Raw genomic sequence first — 17,635 nt, forward strand, 5'->3', positions numbered from 1 at the left:
CATTGCCCAAAAAAGTCAATTGGCGAATACAGAACGGTGTCTTTGGAAGCTTAAAGGATAGCGACTCCCCACACTGAAAACAATTTCACCCGAAGCTGGCGAATTAAGCGTTGCTCTGCGGGTGGTATATGTGTATTAACTCGCCATGTCCAGATTCTAGCTAGAGTGTAAGCAGACTTGCCTGCCTTATTACTCGTAAATATGCACTGTACCCACAGTCTGCATTAAGGTAGCTACCCAGCACCGGATATTGTCCCCGCGGGTGTCGAGTCATTGGCACAGCCCTCACTGAAAGAGTTGGAACTACTCGAGGTATCGTAAACGCGTATCCGTGGATGGCGAACCTTTACATAACCTGCTCTGAAGGAGTTGGATCTACTGTTACAACTAGATGGCGCTGTCTCATACAGTTTTGAATTACAACAATTCTTTAACTTTTTTTGAACCAATGATATATTGGCACATTGTTTGGCGGTTTTCAAGTGGGGGTTCAAGTACAATTGTTAGGGTGCATCTTTAAAACCTCTGCAATATTCATCACGGGACGATTGGCAACGCTTTTTCTTCCGAAACTACCAAGTGAAGCCATTTTGATTCTTATATAGGTCACGAAAGCAGTGGCGACGTATCATCTTGAATTCGGGCGGTCTGCATGACTGCCGGTGACTGTCATGTCGAAATTTCTATGGGAATTCGATTTGACCTTTCCCACCGATGTGAAACTTTCTCACCGATGTTTTCTAGGTGTGAGATTGCCATAATAAATATATTTTCCCGCAAATATGATCAAGCGTGGGAGTTTTTTGGCCCTCGTGAGTTGGTCGGCGAAGGGTAGGCGTGGAGGGTAACCCCCTCTCCTGGGGTTTGTGGGGCGCTGCTGCCAGGTAGGCGTCGATGAATACCTTTCGGTGGAGGGGTCGCGAGCCACTGGTGCGCGAATAGTCGTGGAGGGTTACTACTCTCCAGAGTGAATTGCGAAAGTGTTATGTCCTAAATTGACTCCTGAGAGGGTGGTTAAAAATGGTTGCGGATAGGGGTACCCGCGAGGCACCGGTTTACTCGCCAGTTTTGGGTGAAATTGTTTTCAGTGCAAAAGCTTCCCAAATGTCAGAAAATCGACCATGAACCCTTCGTGGCTGCTGATGAGCACGCCACCTGCTGCTGAGACCGCCGACCGGACGGTTGTCAGTCCGCGGCGGCGCCTCTACCGGGTGGGTAGGCTGTGCCGCCGTACACCGAAGTCGTGCGGCGCAGTATACCCGCCAGGCCAGCCGCCGCCTGCACCGTTCGCGGCCTCCTTTTCAGAGGAGCAACCTCGCTGTGAGTGAGATAAATAGGGGAGGAATGCTATCTTCTGGTATGTAAGTCTAACATAAATTAGCCCGGTAAGAGCAGTGCAGTAACGTTTTGAGTATGTCATCGCTTGACGCTGACTTTCCATAAAAAGTTTTGGGGAGTGATTTAGAAAAGCAAAGCAAAAAGAAACACTTCATGAAATAGAATATTATTCCATTAAGTAATATTTGTAACAACGCATGTATCTAAGACTGCATGCATCTAGCTTGTTTTACATGCCCCCAATCTTTCAGCAGCAATTAGGTTAATAGGTAATCTGGAGAAGAGCAGACCTACATAGACCTACCAAGTCCCAGCTCATATTTCATCTCAGGTATAGAAACAAAAGAGATTGGTGATTATCCCAAGCCCTGCGGCACAGTGTGTGCCGCGGGGCTGTTACGGGACCGCGCTGTGCCCCAGGGCTGTGCTCGGACCGCTCTGTGCCCTCCGGCTGTGCTCGGACCGCGCTGTGCCCGGAGGTGATACCGGTTGGTACGGTCGGGTGACTCCGACCGACGGACGGCGCGGAGGTCCGCGGCACACCGAGTGCACGTGACTCCCAACCACCGGGAGAGGGGACAGCACCCCAGCCGGGGGAGGGGAGGGAGGGAAGGGGAGGGCCCGCGGGAGGCGGGTGTGGTCGATAGCCGGTGTACAGGTGAATCATGCACCATCGACCGCCGCCGTGTCGTCCCGGCTCGCCAGCGCACCCACCGTGCCCGTCCGTCCGCTCTCTGCTCGATACCGCCGGCGGCGCCGACCCAGCGCGACAACAAACCCCACCGCGCGGGTCTCTCTCTCTCTCTCTCTCTCTCTCTCTCTCTCTCTCTCTCTCTCTCTCTCTCTCTCTCTCTCTTTCCCTTCTCTCTCTATTTTCCAGTCTTGTTTGTGCGATACGATTATTGTTCACAGCATTACTTAGAATGCAATGTCTGCTATCGAAAGAACATCGTACGCCTATTTTTACATTGGCTTAACGCTGCAGAGCGAACGACATTGCCTACATTGTTGTCTAAATTCAGTTGTTAACGATAAGACGGGTGATATGCCAGTGATCTTTACCGTGCCTAGAAAGCAGAACATCTTGATGAAAAGATTATGTTTCCTTGTTGGCGTGATTAGTATGTATACCTATGTTTAGGCAGAACGGACACAGCACTGCATCACTGCATTGTTGCGACGCATAATGGCGAAAGAAAACGGCCATCCATAGACAACTATTATTAAGACGTTTCGGCAAACGATGTTCGCTACTATAGATTCGAAGGCACCTTATTTGTGGAGGCCTGTGGATTATTTCCCATACTCATATAGTCATCGTCTGTGATTTTAAATACAGGTAGGAAATGCTAAGCGCATGGCTATTCTTTTAGTGCATTGCGTAGCAACTCTTCGTCAGGAAGTTGCTATAAAAAGCTTATATTCAACAAGAAGTTATCACCTTTCCTAGACTTTAGCGGCAACATAAAATGTATTAAATTAATGTTCTCATTACGCTTGAACTAAAAAGAAAAGGTAGAAATACTTACTTTTTCTCATTGAAATAATAAAAGTAAAATAGGCCCTGAAGCTGAGAGCGCTTAAAACATTTCGAAAATCCATTCTCCGCAACCAGAGGCACATAAGTACGGTATTGCTTAATCATTTGCGACGATCACAAAATTTACACAGCAGTCAATTGATTGAATCCAACTAAAACATTGAATCGGTCATTCCGAAATACTTGGGGTCCGTACAAACGTCCAACCAGAGTATATAGACACCCGTCCAACAGGCGAGTTCGAAACCGACGAATCTGACGACGACGCTGTGGTTCGTTGGTCGTGCGACGAGGGTGATCGGTGCTGGCCTGCTGTACAGCCGACAGTCGGTGTTCAGCAGCGAAACTGGGAGGACTCACACCGCCGCCGACTGGAGCCGACTGCATGACACCCGACGCCATCGACTCGACGTTGCCGCTCGTCGACTAAATAGGGCTACTGAGGTAAGCTACGTGGCATTTAGTACGTGCCATTTAATGCTTTCATAGCTTGCATAGGCATACTACTGTGACTTTGTTCTGTCGTTAATTTATTTTATGTTTAAAGAAAACTTTTAATCATGGTCGACATAAAGTTTAAAACGATGAGTTATTCCAGCTGTAAACAACCAGTAAAACGCCTTTTGGGCGAAGAACGAGCGAGCGAGATAGTGAGCCCTGCACGTGCGAAAGGGCGAGGGGGTACTTCCAACGGGCTTGCGCAAAGCACCCCTCTAACCGGTCGCTAGCTGTGTACCAAATTTGAACGCAACCGGCCCAGCCGTTCCTGAGATCTGGAAGCGACACTCTGCACGTGCGCACGTGCAAACGGGGTCCAAACTGACTTTTGCACGGCACCCTACTAACTGGTCCCCAGCCGTGTACCAAATTTGAGCGCAATCGGCCCAGCCGTTCTCGAGATCTGGAAGCGCCCCCTGCACGTGCGCACGTGCAGTAGCACCTTAACCGCAACACATGGGAATGCATTGCCTGGTGGGTGCCTACCTGTATGCCAAGTTTCAGCGAAATTGCCCCAGTAATTACCGAGTTATTAAAATGGGAACAAATTTGACACCTCTTATTGTTGTATTTTGCACGTGCACTGGGGGTGACCCACATGCATCGAGAGTATCCTATTTTTGGTAGAAAGGATGCAGCTACCCTATAAAAATTACCGCAAGTCAATCGCCCAAGCGGCTGCTGAGATATGAGCCTCTCAAAATCACTACTTTTGCAAAACAGCTTGAACACCCTTGGCTTTTCACGTGGCACGTGCCACGACGGTCACTGAGGTGTATCAAAAGTAGTCAATTACGGGGTAGAAGGGATGGGGCTACCCAGCAAAAAAGACCGCAGGCCAATCGGTCCAGCGGTTGCTGAGATATAAGCCTCTCAAAAGCGTTACAGGCCGGGCCGGGCCGGGCCGGGCCGGGCCGCTCATACTGAGATTTTTCCGTTATATTGAAAAGACTCGCTTCGCTCGCTGCGCTCGCTCGCTCGTAATTAGCAATGAACGGTTAGCACGCTATACATATCTGCAAGAAGCATTTATATCCTGAAAATATTTGGTGTCTTGTTCTTACACTTTGCCTTATTACAGCACGGTCCAAACGACAACGACCTGGAGAAAGTGGAGTCTGTGCAATTTTAGTGCAATCTTGATCTACTGTGCAATCAACAACTAACACAACATGCCGGTTGTACCGTCAAGCAAAAAGAAAAGTGAATCAAAGGGGAGTGAGAAAATTAATGAAGTTGACAGTCACATCACTCAAAGATATGAAATACGAAAGCGACTTGGAAAAGGGGTAAGTATGCTTGATGCTATATGGATGAAACACGCCTTTCCAGTTTAAAGTAATGTGCATGCTTTATCTTCACGAAATGTGTAAATTAATCGTTATAACAAAGCAGTGGAGCATGGAACACGTTCATGAGCAGACAAGAGCTAGTAAGAAGTAAACTTTAGCACTGACAGATCCAGAAAGAAGGCATTGGACACTGAGGGCTGGGTACGGGCACATGCTTCCTTAACCCTCGCGGGCCCGGGGGGGGGGGCGTTTTTCGCCCCCCCTGGCGAATATTTGCGATAGCTCCCGAACGCTTAGGGATAGGAAAGCGAAACTTTCAGTACCTTTTCTCCCATCAATTTGACATCTTCTGAAGTAAAAAATTTGGACCTAGCCCCCTTGATGACGTCACAAGGTCCATTTTTCTAGACCCCTGCACGGCAAACTTTGGCGTCACAGACGCAAACTTCAAATAGCTGCTAAAAATAGAGTTTTAGAGATAAAGACAAATTACGAGCACGGTTGTGTAGCGTTTGACCTAGAGAAAAATAGAAAAATAGTTTTGGTGACCTGAGGTCAGAGGTCAGGTCAACGACCCCGAAATGTGGTTTTAGTTTTTCGCAAATAACTTCGACAAAAATGGTCCTAGAGCCACGGCAGTGGTACCATCGCATTCGCCTTGTCAAGCTGCGTCGAATGATATATATCTTGTTCGGAAAAGGTCAAGTTTTATGTTGACCTCATGTGACCTCGAATGACCTCTGGTTGACCTTGACACATGAAAGGTCGTTTATGATGGATTTGTACCCGCTGATCACGAATCTGGCATCTATTTTCCTCTAAGCCTTCATTTAGAGCTTCCGGATGGCAAAATTGTCTTATTTATTATTACTAACTTGAATTAGTGAAATAGCCTCTAGCAGGGATACTCTTCAGTGACCTTGACCTTTGAGCAGCCTTGTATCGTAAGAGGAACCACAAATAGGGAACTGATAAGCCTCAAAACATTTTAAAACATCTTGAAAGTTAGCATGCAAGATGTGCGAAAAAGTGCCAAGTTTGAGGTCAATTTTGAGCGTGACCTTGACCTTGACCTTTAATTTTGAGCACATTTTCGGAATCCTCAGATTCTCTTCTTTCGTTTGACACCCAATTTTGCCGGTTTGATGCCGCCTGCCGTCCTCTAGAAGGCTTACTTTGAGATCACTACACATATGCCGGTTTTTGCCTTTGACCTTGACCTCTGACCTTGAAAATTGACCTGAGGTCAAAAATTTTAGGTGCTTTAGAATCGTCTTGTAAGGACCTTTCGTTTGGTATCGCTTTTGTTTCCGTAGCTCCCTTATTTACGGAGTTAGACAGGGGGGGGCGAAAAACGCCCCCCCCGGGCTGCGGTGGTTGGGATTACCCCCCGGGCCCGGCCGGGTTAAGTTTCTTCAATTTCCAGAAATCTCTTGTATTACATTCTGCTATGCGTTGCGATTTACCTAGTATATAAAACAAATATTGTTTCATTAGAAAGTTCAGTTTTCTTTCTATGCGAGGAAAAGGACGATTTTTTTAAACTTCAGACGCTGTGGAAGGAGCGAAGCAAACCCCAAAATCCCTCATTCATGCATCCTCCGCTGGACTCTTGCCTACATAATCAGCACATTATTGTATGTTTAAATCGACCGATGATCTCCGATTGGAACGTTTCGAATCACTAGTTTTCATTTAAATCACCCGGATGTTTCAGTAGACGTATAGTGGGACCTGACCTGACCGCTGGGATCATTCTCAGGCTTACGGGATCGTGTGGAAGGCCATCGACAGACGCTCCGGAGACGTGGTGGCCCTGAAAAAGATATTCGACGCGTTCCGAAACCCCACCGACGCGCAGCGCACGTTCCGCGAGATCCTGTTCCTGCAGGAGTTTCGTCATCACCCGAACGTCATCCGACTGCTGAACGTCATCCGCGCCGACAGCGACCGAGACATCTACCTCGTCTTCGAGTACATGGGTGAGTGCGCTGCGACAGCCTCAGCTTTTGAGTGCACCGTCAGAGCACTGCAACGGGTGACTGAACTGACATGACATGCGGATGGATGCATGGCTAATGAATATCCGCATTGGCATTGAGTAGCGAGTGCTTACATGGGAACGTGGATAGAAGATGAATGGTCCGCAAAACTATCTATTTGGTCAAATGGACCCCACAAAGTCCGTGGGCCTAGGGAATGATGCTAGAGTAAAAGCTTGGATAAGTGCAGAGAGTCAATTCGACATTCAATCTTAGGACTCAGAGCTCCAGTCCGAGAGCTGACAAAAATCTATTGTTCCTTTTTCGGACTCTATATGATAAAAATGACAATATTTTCCAAAAAGCGTTGGTTTCCTCAATTAACCATTTATTGTAAGTTGATTCTAATGTTAAAATTAATAACAAGAAAGAACCGGCTGCTGAACCCAAAAGGCTATATGTAAACAGCTGCTCCCATGTAGTGTAGCGGCTCGTGCATATTGGCCGCAGCAGTAAAAATATCAGGAGGTCATGTCAGTTGAAGGACACCCGGGCAGCTGGTGAGGGCGCCGCTCACATCTTCTGAATGATATATGCTCTGGGCCGGCCCGGACTCGGTGGCCTGTCGACACTGCGACAGTCACACGGGCTCAACAAATTTCGATAAAGGTGGCGGTAACCGAGACGGGAAAGAATGACACTGAGACGGCATTCTTTCCTTAGGATTCCTTAGTAGATAGAGGCATTCGCTAAAGGATTTCTTTTCTTTCCTCGGTAGAGCAAAGAAGGCAATCAAGGCAAGACCGCGGAGCCGCACGTCTCGTACGCGTCAGACCTCACAGGCTGCAATAATGTACCTACGTTATAGTTGGACTGAAGTAGCAAACGAGAGCATTCCAGATTGTTCGCCGATCAATACAACTCCATTAACAAACATTCCACTGCAAGGAGCCGGCCGCATAGGTGTGTTGATGGCTGTTGACCTTAGTGGATGTTCGCCACCTTCAATATGCCGGCGGTATGCCCGAGGTATGCATGAGATATGAGCCTCAGGAGGGAGGCATATGCTCAGCATACATAAATGTACCCAGACAGACCATATTTAGGATGCCATTTTGGTGAAATGGTTTAATGAGGAAGTGGAACAAACTCACTGTGAAACATTTACGTGAATCATATCTTACCCTATTCCAGGAAAGATCAGGTGAATAGTTAGCACGAAAACATCTTCCTGTCAATACGAACAATCAACAATCGTGGCATTAGCCGTAAATAATTACAACTTTTCCCATTTTCCAGACACTGACCTACACCATGTGATTAAGAAGCGCGGCATTCTGAAGGACATCCACAAGCGGTACATCATGTACCAGCTGTTCCGGGCCACCAAGTACCTGCACTCGGCTGAGGTCATTCACCGTGACCAGAAGGTAAGGGCCGAGGGCAGAGGTCATGGTTGACCTCGCTGACAGACAGAGCGCTATGAACACTGAGGTCTGTTCAGTGTTCACTGTTCGTGCCGCTGCTCCGCAAAGCAGTTGGCCGTTTCGCATCGACCAGGGAAGGGAGGGATGAAAGAAAGTCCTGAGTGGTTGCGGGCAACTTTTTTTGTCATCCAAAATCGTTCAATTCCACTGCGACCAAGTTGCAGGGACAAATTCTAGGTCCGTCGAAGTCAGGGGTACGGGTCAGGGTGTCGGGTGGACTCCGTCTGTCGTTGTCGGGGCAGGGGTGGTTAAACGATAAGGAATGCGACATGTCCACGGCGCGTCCATGGTCGCCAGCGGCGTCCTGTGCCGGCGGCAGGGCGACGCGCAGGTCATTGGCCCCGGGGCACCAGTCGACCGGACATCGACCACGTGACGTGTGTTGAACGCCGGCGGCGATGGACGGCCCGCTATCACCTGGCGACTAGCCGCCGCCGCCGAGGGGGTGGGAGGGGCCGGGAGGGGCGGGACGGCCGGGAGCCGCCGCACGCGACCGAACCACGCTGAGAGGGCACGACGCTCGGCCGCTAATGGAATAGCCGCCCAGCGCCCTATGCCGCCCGCTTTTTATGCAGGCAATGCGGATCGTCGAGTTATCGATGCAGCAGACTGTGATCGATGTCCGATTAGTCTGCCGGCTGTCATATGTCAGGCGTCAGGCGACAGACACTGCCGACGTGTGTACAAGACGCGATAATCACTGATTGGTGGCAGGCTACGTAAACATATCACCTGCGATTTGCGATTTGTGCGCTATGTGCGATTATCGATAAGTTCAAAAGAGCAATGCTTTAGTTTCAAAGATGTGCACATATTTATCTATTCTAAGATAGATTTAGTGAGATTATCTATCTCATTTGTAATAAAGGAAGCTGCATATCGTATCCTCAAACAAAATAATGTGTTTTCCAGGTCGGACAGGTATACGAGTAGGCGCCTGTGTTTAAATGTCCCGTGGCTTCCAGCAGCCCGCCACGCCGTGCCGATTCTGGTTCTCCCCCTGTGGGTCGATCTCCCCTGCGGTCGATTAAACCCCCAGCTGACCACTGGGCCGCGGCTCGGCTGTAGGGGGAGGGGGGGGGACGCGTGACGCGTGACGCCGGCGTCAGCTGCTGAGCGGGCTGAACACAGCCGCGGAATGTGACGGTCGATGGCTGCCGGACGCCGGACGCCGCGCCGGACCTACCCAGAGTACCTCGGCGGGGCCCGAATCAGGTCACCGCTACCACTCTGGCCATGTCTGAGGGTCGCCTGACCTGTCGAAAGGGCATAGATCAATACCAGACAGCCCCGACTGCGGCGAACGGCTCAGGAATGCCAAGGTCGCGGGGCGTTTGTTTATAATGCTTCTGCAGACAGTTTGTCAACTGAAGAATGCCGAGCGAGCGGCTTGTGGGGACTCACATGCAAAATCAGCTTGTTCTTAGGGAGGATGCAAGCTTGCCTGTGTTATGTGGGCTCTACGCGAGGCTATAGGGAGATACTAGACGGGGAACAACCAGAAAAAAACAAAGATAGTTAAAACAAATGTGTATTTTGTTGTCTCTAACGACAATCGTTTGGCAGTAGCTCGGATCAAACATCCGGGATCGGGTTATGTGCGTGACCGGTAATCTGCACCTGAGGTGTGGGCGGTGTCTCGTGACCCTGACCAGAATCTGAACCCTCTGATTAGTGGCCACTTTAGCAGAGTTACCGGTGTGGAGCAGTCACCCACACTGACCGGATCGGAACCACTTAGCGAGCCAATTTGGGGGCAGAAGGTATAAATACATTCGTAATGACGTCAGTACGCACAAATCCGCGATGAGAAGTCACGAGAAATGCTCATGACTGTTATTACAAAAAAGTCTGCGATTCGTAGGGGAAGTTGGGGCAATGCCGGAGTTGGGGCAAAGCCGAAATTCGAGATATTTCGAAAACCGTAAGACATGGATGCCACCTGTCAGTGATGCTCTGAAGCTTAAGTGACTACAATTATCGCATGTTTGTTACGAGTCGTCATTCGGAATACTTCGACTGTGAGGGCGCCAAGAGCGTTTTCAAGGTACGTTTCCCTTGTACTACATGCGCCTTTGAAGCTGCATTTCTTACTCATTATGCTACTGTTTGTCTGGCCAATTCGGTCAAGTAATCTTTAGCATGTCTTTGCATAAGTGTGCTGCCTATTTGAAATTTATACAGCACGTTGAAAAGTTATGGGCCTGCAAATGAAAGTATGGCTGGCTGGGGTAATGCCGAAAACGTGCGATTACGCACGTGTTAAAAGCACGCTACGTGGACTTTACTGCTGTAGAATAGCAACACGTATTTTTAGTCACACAAATTACACTTTCAACCGACACAACGGCCTGTTACCTATAAGGAATGATTTACCTGGCATTTTCTTATTATATCACACAATTATAACTTCCAGTGTGCACCGCGTCCTCAAACTCTTAAAACGCGTGTCAGCTTTGATGAATTCTGGATAAAGTTTGAGATAAAATGGCAAAACATCAATGTCGGCATTCCCCGTAGATCATTTCTCCCATTTTCGGCTTTCCCCGCAGTCCGGGGCAACGCCGAAAAAGTCACTTCTTTGATATTTTTAGTTTGTGCGCTTAACGGTATGCGAATTCATCAAATGCGCCTGGTATGTTTGAAAGGCAAAAGACTGGTCTCTCGAATGACGCCAACAAGAATAGCTTATGTTGTCTACCTTGCGTGCTACGGGCGTCAGAAAAAAAGTCTTCGGCGTTCCCCCAACTTCCCCTATGTCATAAAGTCGTGGAATTACATATAGGTACAGCCGTCAGCTACCGGACATAGTAAACCTAGCCTTTGAACGTCTAAAGCGATGTCTCTTATCTCTATCGATTTCTCTCATCCTTCTCCTCAGCCTTCCAACATTCTCTTGGACGCCGACTGCAACGTCAAGATCGCCGACTTCGGCCTGGCGCGCTCGCTGTCCAGCCGAGAGACGAACAGCAGCGAGACGGAACCTCCCCTTACAGACTACGTGGCCACCCGCTGGTACCGGGCGCCCGAGATCCTGCTCTCGGCCAAAACGTGAGTTGCCATGGCGACCAGAGGGACGCGGTGGCTCGGCTCTGATCCGCGTGTTCCTGTCGAGCTGGTGTAGTTTGGGATGCGGTGATGACGTACGGAGGGGTGGCGGCCGCAGGCTAATCCCCAATCATCATCATGACGCAGATGGTGTATGTGGGGAGGGAGATGAGTTTACCTTTCGGTGGGCGGATAACTTATCTTTAAATGTGGTTTAGCCATTAGCAATATTTTGGGATTTTTCCTGTCAGGAAAGGTCACGATAAAGTAAGGTATGTGGGCCGAATTGGTAGATTGGCGATCGGTACCTAATGCTGTGCAGCTGAGGTCGCATCGCATTGTATCTGGTCTGGGGACTATGATCGGTATTTGATTGTCGATAGTTTTAATCTACTCTCTTCGAACGATAGTTGATGGTCTGATGACTATGGCCGGTGTTCTGGTGACAATGGTCGGTGGTCTGGTGTCGATGGTCGATATTCTATGTTGGCTGGTCGAAGTTCGACAGTCCCCCACTGAGTCCAATCAACACCTCCCTGTCCATCCATCAGATACACCAAGGGTGTGGACATGTGGAGCCTGGGCTGCATCGTGGCCGAGATGCTGCTGGAGCGGCCGCTGTTCCCCGGCACCTCGACCGTCAACCAGATCGAGCGGATCATGGCCACGCTGGACGCTCCGACACCGCAGGACGTCGCCTCCGTGTGCTCAGGGTGAGTCGCGGCGCTATTCCGAGGTCCGGGACCGCCCGTGGCAGGGTGTACTTTGTCATAGTTCGATATGTTTGTGCAGACACAATAGGCTAAATCGAAAACAGTCTACTGAGCATGTTTGTGAACACAACAGGCTAAATCGGGAACAGTCACCGTAATAGATGGTCAATACAACGAGGACGATAATGCTAGTCATGCAGTGGACGTTATTGAGGAGTAATCGCCATGACGTTTGTGACGAGAGTGCAGTGTTACGCAAGCATTCGTATAAACATACAGCAATCCAGCTACATTGATGATCAGCTAGGTGACCAGCATATTCGTTCATTCAGCTTGTAAAACAAAAGTTTCCTTGCTCCCGGTCGATTTGTTGTGCTTGCTGGTCTGTCGATTTATCGAGTTCTCAATGCATCGCCAGTCCCGACTGCCGGTCCTGGTATCGGGCCCACCGGTAGCCGCTGACCTCATTCTGGAGACGGGCCGAGTAGCGGTGTGCCCATTCAGACTGATCAATACGGTACCAGTCACTCCTACCCGCCGCTCCCATACACACAGACCGACCGCAGTCGCACTGCTCTATAAGGGTATGGCCGTGACCTACTGACCGCCCATTAGCTTCTGGGACTGTGGACCGCCACCTCTTGACCTCGGGGTTTCCCTCCTTTCCTACCGCGACATGCCGAGATCAGCATCCCTCGTCTCGGCTGAGAGTGACCGTGGTATCTGACTTCAGGTCTTCTGGTTTCCGGTCATAACCTCCTGCCCCCCGGTGCCCCTCGTCCCGATTGGAAGTGGATTCGCTGATCTCAGGTATCCCCTCCATACCTGTCGTCTGCGCCTCTCGTCTCGGCTGACGTATCTGACGGTTCCTCTGACCTCAGGTACGCCTCGTCGCTGCTGGACCGCGCCGTGCTCACCCATCGCCGGCCGTTGACGGCCCTGCTGCCGGCCGACACGCCACCCGACGCCATGGATCTCGTCACCAAGCTGCTCGTCTTCAACCCCACGCGGCGTCTGACCGCCGAACAGGCGCTCCGCCATCCCTACGTCAAGGGGTGAGTAGCCTCACGTAAACCTGCGTCAAAGACTGAGTGCCCTATACACACCTGCTCGAGCGACGCCCGAGTATACACACCTTCGTCAAAAGTGAGAGTGCCGCTGCATACCCCTGCGGCTAAGGGTGAGTCCCCGCACGCTCCCACGTCAAGGGGTGAGTATGAGTAGTAAGTTTCCTACGCACCCTTACGTCAAGAGGTAAGGCGACACAAGCAAAGCGGAGGGTTGGTCGACGATGGTAGCGCCTTCAGGCGCGCGGTTGTGCTTTTCTTGTGGCTGAAATCCAGGTCCCTCCAGATGAGTTTGGGTGTTTTGTTCGCCCCGGAAGTCAGCTATAGCGCACACATTCTCGGGTGTTAGCTGGCTAAATGCAATAGCTATTGATCACGCTTCGCTGACGTAAATGTTGCCAAGCGACGGAGAGAAAAAAGTCTTTTCCAGGCATACTCTCAATGAACGATTAGTTTTTGCGTTCTATGTAGGTATAATCTATCACGGATATTCCTTCTATATATTTCATTCGTTCTATGTAAGCTACGTGCACGCTATTCATACAAGTTAATGAGCTGTTCTTTTTGCGGCACTAAGACCGCATTACCAGCCATCCGGGGGCTCGTGTTTCCATTTGCAGCTTCCACAATCCTGCCAAAGAGCCGACTTTCGGACACGCCATCGTGCCACCGGTCAACGACAGCGTGCAGCTGAGTGTCGAGGCCTACCGCTCTCGGCTGTACGACTTTATAGCACAGAAGAAGGGTCACGCGCGCACCGGGCGAACGCTGCCTTCCCGAGAACGACCTCCGGCGCCGGCCGCTACACGACCCACGCACCTAGAGTGAGTGTGAACAGGTTTAACTGGTACTTACCGGTTATCGCTTTATGTTGGAGGGTGGGTTGAGAAGTGAGGGATGATGGGGGGGGGGGGGAGGTGAGGCATAACTGAGCCGTGGCTGAGCAATTCATAACATCTGGCATGTTTCAACTGGACGGACACGTGACTGCCACTGTTGTCACTGTCACAATCACGAGAAATGTTTGGCGTACCAGACCCTTCGCCAGCCGTTCCTCCACCATGTCAGTTTCTGACCCCTCCCCAGCCGAAAGCGGTCCGTCGCCGGGGTGGAGTTAGCCAGAGGCAAGCCATACGACGCCGGCGACAGTAAGACGCCGTCCCCTACCAGCCGACACACACCGCCCTCGCCGCCGCGGCCTCCCAAACAGTCGGGAGACGGAGGGTCGCCCGCCAAACCGGCGGCGGCACCGCGCTTCTCGAGCGCCCAACACCGGCACAGTGTGCAGACAGTGACCCGAGCGCACGGCCACTCAGGTTGGTGATGTCAGACAGATGGGTCATGAGGTAAGATGGGTTAGAGGTCATACGGGTCAGAGGTCAGACGGTTCAGAGGACAGAAGAGTCAGAGAGGTCAAAAGACCAGATAGTTTAGAAAGGTTAAGGACCTGGGGCCGTATTCACGTCGACTTCGTAAGTCAATTTTCTTTCGTAAGTATAATTTGGTATTCATGTCGACACTTCTTAAGTTTTTTCTTACGAAATGTCTGGATATCTACAAAAATCGGTATTCACGTCAAAATTCGTAGGAATATCTTAAGAAATTCGTAAGAAGCGTTTGGTGCATTGACCTTTGCCTTAATCATTGAGATTTAGGGATCCTCCTTGTAGGGATTTACACAACTATCCATTGTACCTATATAATTGATAGAGACAAGTAGAAAAACACGGAACAAATAGTGCATGGACGCGTTTCGATTATTAAATCTTCATCAGCATGACATACCCACAAAGAAAACAAGATATCTTGTTTTCTTTGTGGTTATGTCATGCTGATGAAGATTTAATAATCGAAACGCGTCCATGCACTATTTGTTCCGTGTTTTTCTACAACTATCCATGCATTTGTGCATTTCATTTTAGTCAAACCAGCAAGACGCCTTTTGGGGGCGACAAACGAGCCAGCGCGCGAGTAAGCCCCCCACACATGCACTGTACAGAAGTGCGAAGGACTTCCAAATGTTCCAAAAATGCGCCACTGTTAAGTGCTGGGGGCGCCCCTCTTCTACTGGGCAAGCCCAACTTCTGTATGAGGTGCCCTATTTCTTGGCATTGATGGACATGCACTTTTAGTGGATGGGGAAGCACCTGTACCCCCATACATATAGAAAGTTACACCACTGGGGGGTCCGTAAGACCCCCCAGCCTTTTGGCCGCTGATCGGCTTGGCCGCTGACCAAACTTCAGCGCAATCAGCCCAGCTGTTCTTGAGATGTAGAAGCGGCACCCTGCACGTGCGCACGTGTAAAATGGTTCAAACTGGATTTTGCCCGGCACCCTTCGCACCGGTCCCTATAACCGTGTGCCAAGTTTGAGTGCAAACGGTCCAGGCGTTCTCGACATCTGGAAGCGACCCCTGCTCGTGCGCACGTGCAGTTGCACCTCAACCGTGACATATGACAACGCATTTCCCGGTAGGTGCCTACCCACATGCCAAGTTTCAACACAATCGGGCCGGTAATTGCCGAGTTATTGTAATAAGAACAAACGTGACACCTGTTTGTACTTTGCACGTGCAGCGGGTGGTCACTCACATGAATCAAGAGTACCCGATGTTTAGTAGAAGGGCTACAGCTACCCTAAAAAAAAAAATACCGCAAGTCAAACGTCCTAATGCAGTGGTTGCTGAGATATAAGCCCACTTTGAGAAATTGGTAGTCTCAAAAGCGCTACTTCTGCAAAACAGCTTGGACGCCCTTGACTTCTCACGTGACACGTGCCACGATGGTCAATTAGATGCATCAAGATAGTAAATTGCGGGTTAGAAGGGATGGGGCAGCCCAACAAAAAGACCACAGGTCAATCAGTCCAGCGGTTGATGAGATATAGGCCTCCAAAAGCATTACAGGCCGGGCCGGGCCGCTCATACTGATATTTTCCCGTTTTATTGAAAAGACTTCGCTTCACTCGCTCGCTGGTAATAATTTTGCTCAATAATAACAGCCATTCTTAGTCCAGACAACCGTTAGTGTCAATTCTTAAAATAATTCGTCATTTTAGTCTTAGCCTACTGCACTGATTTATCGTTGCGTCAGTTTACGACAGCTCGGTGAGTATTCGTAAGTCCACCATACCGTTAACATTATGTTCTTACGAAAAACTTAAGAAATTCTTAAGATGACACGACGTGAATCGCACTTACGACATTCTTACGAGAATTCTTAAGAAAAGGTCGACGTGAATCGCAAACTGTCTACGAGAATTTTTTTATTCGTAAGATATTTTTGCTGTCGACGTGAATACCAAATTTTCGTAAGAAGTAGGTCGTGCGTAAGAAAATTCTTACGAAAATAATCGACGTGAATACGGCCCCAGATAGTTTAGAAAGGTCATATCAGACGGGTCAAAGATCAGACTGGTCCAAAGAGTCAGAGCGGTCAAACAGAGCGGAAGTGTTTGCTCCACCTGACCTCCCGCCTGACGAGTGTGCCTCATCTCCTGCGCTCCAGACGTGCGCTCCAGCAGTCTGAGGAAGCAGCAGAGTCTGGAGAGCGTGCTGACCTCGAGCGGCAGCCCGTCTGAGCCCCCGGGCCGCCACGGCCGGCCGGTGCTCTCCCAGCTGAAGGCAGCATTCGTACGCAGTCTCGACTACACCAGCATCAGGAAGGACAAGGCGTCCGCCGTGGTGAGTTGGAGCGCGCGACCGGACCCCAGCCCAAACGCTGAACTCGTAGCAGGAGGGTCCACTAGGGAGTGTTTACGGATAGATTTTGAGTAATTCCGTTTATCATTCCGTGATTACACCACGCAGTTGTTCTGTGATGAAGTGATAAGCGCTGCATATGACGGTGATGGTTGATTTAATATAAGCACGATGGTTTATTTCAATCGAGACCGTACCTACGAGAAACGAACTTATCTTCTTAATCATAGATGGCGCCAGTATAGCTTACTGAGAGGTAGGCTGTACCGCATAGCCCAACGAAGAAGTGACGACCTCGCTTCTTGAGCACAATCCCATGAATGTAGCCCATTGATATCATGAATATGTTTCATGGCGGTGATCTAAGTAGCGTCTTTCAAGAGCTTCGCAAGTCACTTCCATCTGTCTCAGTTCAGACGGTCCCCTGCCTCCCGTCCAGCGCTAACCATGCTCCCCGCCTCCCCAGGCGCCCGGCCACTTCTCGTCTGTCCGGAGGCCGTCCGCCGGCGCTGGCGCCACTGGATTGCCGCCGGGCCTCCAGCAGTACGGCCTGCACCACAAGTGACAGCCGGCCCTGCCCGCGCTCCAACACATCGAGCCGCATAAGCGACCAACGCCACAGCGCTTCAGCCGCGCCGTCTGGGCTGCCCAGTGAGCGCCGCGCGCACCTACAGTTCCAGAACCCGCCGCCAGGGGCGCTGTGTGAACGGGCCGGGCGGGTCACGTCATCTATTACCGGATTGATATGAATGTGCATGTGCCGACACAACTTTCTCTTTCAACACAATTGATATGATTTTTATGATCGATATTCGATATGACTTTTTGGAAATCTTCCATGGCTCGAACTGGGATGTGTGCTTCGAATGTCATCTTCTTGATGATGAGCAGGTCAGCTGGAAATAAATGTCTGTCATGTGTGAAATATACAATAAAAGATTAACCCATTCGAGTTACGAAGGCTGCTA

General features: G+C 50.0%; 1 protein-coding gene across 1 annotated transcript; it reads left to right on the forward strand.

Annotated features, from left to right (window-relative positions):
- The first annotated feature begins 2,997 nt into the window (after positions 1–2,997).
- Positions 2,998–17,623, forward strand: LOC122371143 (extracellular signal-regulated kinase 2-like). The gene is made up of 11 exons (XM_043347278.1): positions 2,998–3,322; positions 4,458–4,665; positions 6,431–6,650; positions 7,950–8,080; positions 11,019–11,188; positions 11,737–11,898; positions 12,780–12,953; positions 13,586–13,789; positions 14,052–14,281; positions 16,474–16,649; positions 17,134–17,623. The coding sequence occupies exons 2-11, from the start codon at positions 4,549–4,551 to the stop codon at positions 17,230–17,232; spliced, it is 1,683 nt and encodes a 560-aa protein (XP_043203213.1). The 5' UTR covers positions 2,998–3,322; positions 4,458–4,548; the 3' UTR covers positions 17,233–17,623.
- Positions 17,624–17,635: the final 12 nt, after the last annotated feature.

This window comes from Amphibalanus amphitrite, unplaced genomic scaffold, assembly GCF_019059575.1.
Source record: "Amphibalanus amphitrite isolate SeventyFive unplaced genomic scaffold, NRLGWU_Aamphi_draft 000035F_arrow, whole genome shotgun sequence".
NCBI classification, from domain to species: Eukaryota; Metazoa; Arthropoda; class Thecostraca; order Balanomorpha; family Balanidae; genus Amphibalanus; species Amphibalanus amphitrite.